We start from the raw sequence: 6,842 nt of genomic DNA on the forward strand, positions 1-6,842 counted from the left end.
ATAGAATCCTTCAAAGTATAACTTTGACAATTTTTTATTGTTAAAATAAAAAAATTGTCAAAGTTATACTTTGAAGGATTCTATTAAAGTTTGTATAACAATAATTAAAAATTCCACAAAAGTGAATAATCAGGGTGTAAACTAGCCCTGTGGGGCCCCATCAAACGTGCTATTCCCAAACACTCATAAAATTAAAATTCCCAATTTAAAGGTGAATAGTCCCATTCGTACATCGAATATAGTACAATCTAAAAAATAACAAATTTGTTTAACACCTGCAAATGCAATGCTATTTCTTTACAAGCTTTGGCCTTTTTGGCTGAAGAGTTAAATAACTTATAAGTCTTACTACAAACTCTACTTCAATTAAAAAATGTGCTTCGTCAGCAAAAATATCGAGAAGCCTTTTACGTCAGGTGCTTTAGAAATTTTTATCAATTATATAAGTTAAATACAGTTATAAGTTAAATACAAAAAAATGTTTTGAGGCTATAACAAACTAGTACTAGAAATTTATTTATTTATTATTATTTTTTTTTTGTTATTCACCTCCTCAAGGCCGATAAAGCCACTACAGATGAGGAGGCTATTTAATAGTGGTTATAACCCTCTCTCAACTCTATAACTCCGAAACACGAACCTTGACAAACAAGGCCGCTGCGCGGAGAAACAAGTTAAGCGCGGTACTACCAGGGACGTGGTGGGGATCGAACTCCGAACCTCCCGCTTATGAAGCGAGCGCTTTACCACTACACCACTACCGCATCTACCGCACTAAGCACATACCGCAAATTATTTACGAGGAAGGTAGATTTCTTTACTTTACTGCTTGCTTTTTTTCAAACGTAAATTAAATACGTTTAATAACAAGAATTTTATAACTATGAATGAAAAAATAATTATTAGTATTCTTCTGTGCCACGATAGCGCGCAATCACTTGCGATCATTATTCTTTAGTAATCAAACAACATTTATTGTTGTTTGTAATTTTAACTTTATTTCGCTATGCAATTTATCTGTATATAAAATTATTATTATTTATAATATTGAACTTGAAATAAATGTGAAATATAAAATTTACAGCTCATGTTTACTATTTTTAAAGCTTTTTTTATTTTTCTATTTTTAAAACATTTCTTTTAATGACACAGTTTATTACATGATAGTGTAAGAGTTTGTCCATAGAGGATGTCAAGCAGAATTTATATAATAATTAGAAGTAGAAAATCATTGGCTCTATTCCTAGGAGATTTTTATTGCACATAAGTTGCTATATTACTTTTAAAATCACCCTTTATTGCCCACCAGTAAAAATGAAATATATATTCAAAAGAATACTCTTAAAATTAAAGCTGCAACAGTATATTAAGATTACAAATAAATTGAATATATTATTCTTAATAATAATTAAATAATAAACTCTGATTATTTTATAATACAAAAATATATAATTCCTAATATATCTTTGGAAATCGAAGCTTAATTTGCCATGTTGTTGTAAAACCACTTTTAATTTTGCATTGATTTCATGTTCATCTTCAATAAATGTTACAGACGGTATTTTGTTTGATTTTTGCTGTCCAATCAATGTATGCAGCGCCGAAGTTGAGTAAAAGAAGAAAGAATATAAGAAAACAACCCTATGCATTCCCGGAACACTTTTTAATCTCAGGGGAGGTGGTGAATGATTGAGAAATATTTTGACAAATTCCCAAAAATTGTCAAAACACTGTATCAAATTTATTCCTTTTATTTGTTAACACCCTGATAATATATTTAAGTAATCAATACATAAAATATATAATTCGTTACATAAAATAAAAATTATTATGGAATAACTTAGAGTGTAATAGTTTTATTTTTTATCAGTTAAATAATTTTATATTTTATTAATATAATTTAGAGTGTAATTATTTTATATTCATCAAACAGTCCAATCTCATCTATAATATTTGCAAGCGCTCTTTTTTATTTTTTTGCTACATACGTGCCTCTAAAAAAGCAGTTTATTTTTTTGCTACATACGTGCCTTTAAAAAAGCAGTTTATTTTTTTGCTACATACGTGCCTTTAAAAAAGCAGTTTATTCTGCAATTAATTTTTTTTTTTTCATTTTAGCAACAATGATAATACTTTTGAGAGATACATACTTAAGAGATTTGATAGATACATACTGATAGATACTTACTGATTAGATATTTATATAGATATTTACTGATTTACTGACAGATTAATTTACTAATTTACTGGTAGATAATTAATTTGAATTAATACTTTTGAGAGAAAAAATTATACTGAAATATATGTATATTTATATAGTTAGTATATATACATTTATATATATATATATATGTGTGTGTGTGTGTAATTTCTTTATGGGTATTCATTAGAGAAACAGCGTTCAGCCTTTTCTGGCTCATTGTCAATCGAAGAAAAGTTTTTAGTCTACGCAAACTACTAAATGATCTTTCTGCTGTACAAGTTGACACTGGCTGGACCAGAATTACTGTAATGAAACAGACAATTTCTAAGGCAATGCTTCTCGATCCAATTTGTTCTTTAGTGTGGAAGAAATCTAAAGCTGATTGAAAATCTTCTAATTGAACTTTTTTTCACTTAGCTTTGTCAATTAAAAGGTCTCGGTAAACTGCAGTCTTTGATAATTAGGAAAATCGCCCTTGTAGAAGTTTTTTATATAGTCAATACTGCATTAAGTGCTATTTGATCCAATAACAAAATCTTCAAATCTTGTTAAATGACGAGTGGTTTCAGATGATTCAAATCTATCGGTGTGGCAAACTAAAACTGCATCTAAACTGGTAAAGTATAACTGCTTGTAGATCTCATTTGGGTCCTTTGGCTGTTAATAAGTATCCCTGAAGCCGACTTCAAATCTTGCAGGTACTTTCCTCTTCTTGGGCAGAGCTGGTTTGTCTAAATCCATCGTTTTAGCAGTTTTAGCATCGTTTTTTCAGTTGCCACATCGAAAAGTGTTTTGAAATGTGACTCAGTAGCAAAGATCTCAAAATTTGTTTCAGGGTCTGAGTAATGGATTCAGCCTTACTAAAGTTTTGTTGGCTTCCCTAAAGTTGAATGTTTAAATCTTCTAGGATGGTAAAAATGACTCGGAAAAAATTTCGATTTAAAAAAGGTGTCAAAAACCTGAAAAGAAGACAAAAATGCTATTGCTTCCACTTGGGATTTGGTAAAGTCAGTCTGAAAAAAAGATTCCCTCGTTCGGCAAGATTTCCAAGTTTTTATCTTAAAAAACAATTTTTTGGGGTATGCTTATAGCAAGGGATTAATTATTTCTTTGCTTTTTACGGAAAAAATTTGATTTCTTCCTCTGATTTTTTCCTCTGTTTAAAAATAAAAAATTGAAATAACATTTATTATAAGATTGGATAAAATTTCAAGAGGGGGAAAACGAATTTTCAAGGATGGAAGATTGCACCCCATACTCTATGCCCATATATATATATATATATATATATATATATATATATATATATATATATATATATATATATATATATATATATATATATATATTATATATATATATATATATATATATATATATGTATGTATGTATATATATATATACACACACACACACACTAAACCTCAATTTATATTGTGTTTTTCCCTCTCTGTCAGTATAATATTATTAGTGATGATTATAAGCCAATTTATCAAGAAAATTGCAATATTATTGACTGCAGTTTGATATTCAGTAATTGGTATTACTAAATATGTTTGGTTTAAAATTTAAAAGGTTTTAGAAAATTTTACATTTACTATTTGAAAATAAACATATCTTAAATTATGTATATATTCTTATTTGTAATTTTCATTGCATTTTATAAAATATTATTTTCTATTTTATATTACAATAAATATTTTTTTGGGGGTTATTGTACAGATCCATTTCTTCATCCTGGTAATATGGTTCCTCCTGGTAGTTATAATTTTGCAGCTCCGAACCACTATGAAAGTGACAGTGAATATGATAGCGATAATGAAAGTAGGCGTCATAGAAGCAGTCGTCGGGAAAGTTCACGTCATAGGTATTTGCTATTAGAGATCGTCCATAAATTACGCAACGCAAAATATATTTTAAAAACAGAAGTAGGAGATATTAAGTTCATTTGCTCGGCTTTTTTTCATTAAACTTAATGTGCTATTTTGATTTTTTATTTAAGTTAAGTCTCCTCAATGGAACACTTTTGATCTTTTTTGTTTTGTTTATTGTGAAAGTTTGCGTTATGTAATTTGTGGACGATCCCTTAACTTTATTTGTTTAGTTATTTTATAATTGCGATATTTAACAATGCTACATAACAATAATTAGCAAATTGTTAAATATATAACTCATTGTAAAGACTAAAAATTAGAAAATAAAGGTAGCTTATAAATAAATATATGCTAAAAAATATAATCTTTTTTGTACTAAAAAGCGGAAAATAAACTTTTTAATTTAAATTTAGTAGTTCATTAAACTAAAGATTGAAAGGTCTGTTTCGAAATGAATCTAGTGCAGACCTGTCAATCTTTAGTTTACTAAAACTACTAAATTTATATTAAAAAGTTTATTTTTCTTTTTTTAGTACAAAAAAAATTATATTTCTTAGCAAATGTTTTTGCTATATTTTATTTGCTTTAAAGTTGTTAACAAAAAGTGATTTTGTAAACAACTTTAAAACAAGGTGTTTTTGTAGGTAGATGATAGAATCAAAAACCTATTCCAACGTTTGAAGTTTTGTGTAAATTGATGACCGGAATATAACAAAATAAGTGTTTGCCTTGATTTTTAAACACTTTTTAAACTATTTTTTTAACTTATTGCCTGCCCAAACCGAAACCATTAGTCGATGTATGCACACCCTGCATGTTCTACCTATTTAGTCAGTTGATGTATGAACACTCCCTGAATGTTCTACCTAATTAGTCAGTCGATCCCGCGTCGCCAGGCGACAAGGCAAAGTTCTAAACCACAAGACTACACGACACATTTATATAGGAGTAAATTATATATATATTTTGTTTTTTACGCTACGCAATTAATAACAAAACAATGATTTCTTATCGGGTCATCAATTTACAAAAAACTTTAAACGTCGGAGTAGGTTTTTGATTCTATCATCTACCGATTTTGTAAAGCAACAAAACTTATTTAAAATAAATATTTTTTACCAGCCACTGAATCTTGAATATTTTTATTTAACTGGAATATTTTTATTAAAATTTTTTTTTGTAACAATTATAGACAATTTATTAAATATTTGCATAAATTTAAATATACATCATATTAATTTTTTTTTTTTTTGATAATAATTTTAGAAGACATAGAGATAGAAGTGACAGAGATCGTAGTGATCGCAGTGATCGCGATCGTGATCGTGACCGCGACAGATCAAAAACTCGAAGTGATCGCGTAAGAATTTCACTATGTAGTAATGTTTTTTTTAGGAAGACTAGCTTTTTAAATATTGTGCAGCTGAAAAGCTGCACAATATCTAAAATATAAAATATCATGTCATATCTATGCATATATAAAATATAGTATATAAAAAATTGGATTATAAATATATGTAATCCTCTTAACCTTTAAATGAACTCCGGTAATCGAATGTTTCATTTACTTTATTAGGAGTTCAATATTTTGGAGTATTTTTTGTTGTTATACCAGCTTAAATATAATGACATATCTAAATATATATAATGTAATAGCATATATAAAATATAATGACATATCTAAAATATAAAATATAATGACATATTTAAAATATAAAGTATAATGACATATCTAAAATATAAAATATCATGTCATATCTATGCATATATAAAATATAGTATATAAAAAATTGGATTATAAATATATGTAAAAACGAAGAATTTTCTTGATCCTTTTTTTTAAATTAAATTTTTTTTTAAACAATTATTTTGCTTGTTAAGGATCGTTCTTCGTCAAGAGCAAAAAGGGAGCATTCTAAAGCATCTTCAGACAGGTGGATTTTTTTTTAACTTTTTGCATTTTTTTAAATTAGGTTTGAGTTATCGATAATATTGTTTTGTCCAAACTAATTTTATTTAAAGCAAATTTAATAATACTAAGTCTTGAAATTAGGAAGAAGAGATCGTCTCGCTCAGTCAAACAAGAATCCGGTGAGGGAAGCGAGGAACCCTCTGAAAGAAAAAGTCGATCATCTCGTCGTTCGAAACATGTGAGCGATGAACCTGAAGACAAAAAAGATATAACAAAAGTAGAAGGGGTTACGCCGAGCGTTAAAGAAGAACCAGCCGGGGATTGACATATAAAAGAAGGATTTGAAATATAATTAAGTGTTTTAAACGCTAACTTTCAAAGATGTGTCTATATAATATAGCTCATCGGAATTATAGAGACGCGTAAAATCGTTTGTAAATAAAAGAAGATTATTTGTTACTTTGCCATAAATTCATTTTTGGCATAAATACGAAAGTCTTTTAATTTTTTTTGAAAGGACCTCATATTGATCATAACATTGAGCGGTTAATAAAATAAAGCGATTTATAATTTAAATCGTTTTGTCGATTGAGATAAAACAACTGAAGCAACTGAAATGACGAGTTGTCTAAAAGTATATAACGTCGCTGCAAAACAAGACTTTAGTCCATTTTTGCTGTTCTAAGAAAAAGGCATTTAAAATTTTAAATTAATGACCGCGTTTGATCTTTTTGATTAAACCTAATTTAAAGTTTGAGCAATCTAAAAAGTCAAATTGACTTTAAATAGTTAATGACTTAAACTCAACAAATTAAATATCTAATTAAACAAATTAAGTCCATAAATTTTATGC

General features: G+C 27.7%; 1 protein-coding gene across 2 annotated transcripts in view; it reads left to right on the forward strand.

Moving 5' to 3' along the window:
• LOC100214115 (pre-mRNA 3'-end-processing factor FIP1) overlaps positions 1 to 6,477 on the forward strand; it is a 21,024-nt gene extending 14,547 nt beyond the window's left edge. For both annotated transcript variants that reach the window (XM_065813653.1, XM_065813654.1), the window contains exons 13-16: positions 3,926 to 4,070; positions 5,344 to 5,437; positions 5,959 to 6,011; positions 6,131 to 6,477. In XM_065813653.1, coding sequence (XP_065669725.1) covers positions 3,926 to 4,070; positions 5,344 to 5,437; positions 5,959 to 6,011; positions 6,131 to 6,314 — 476 coding nt within the window. In that variant the 3' untranslated portion in view covers positions 6,315 to 6,477. The remainder of the gene's footprint in view (positions 1 to 3,925; positions 4,071 to 5,343; positions 5,438 to 5,958; positions 6,012 to 6,130) is intronic.
• The last annotated feature ends 365 nt before the right edge of the window (positions 6,478 to 6,842 follow it).

The sequence above is a fragment of the Hydra vulgaris genome, chromosome 12 (genome assembly GCF_038396675.1).
Source record: "Hydra vulgaris chromosome 12, alternate assembly HydraT2T_AEP".
Lineage (NCBI taxonomy): Eukaryota > Metazoa > Cnidaria > Hydrozoa > Anthoathecata > Hydridae > Hydra > Hydra vulgaris.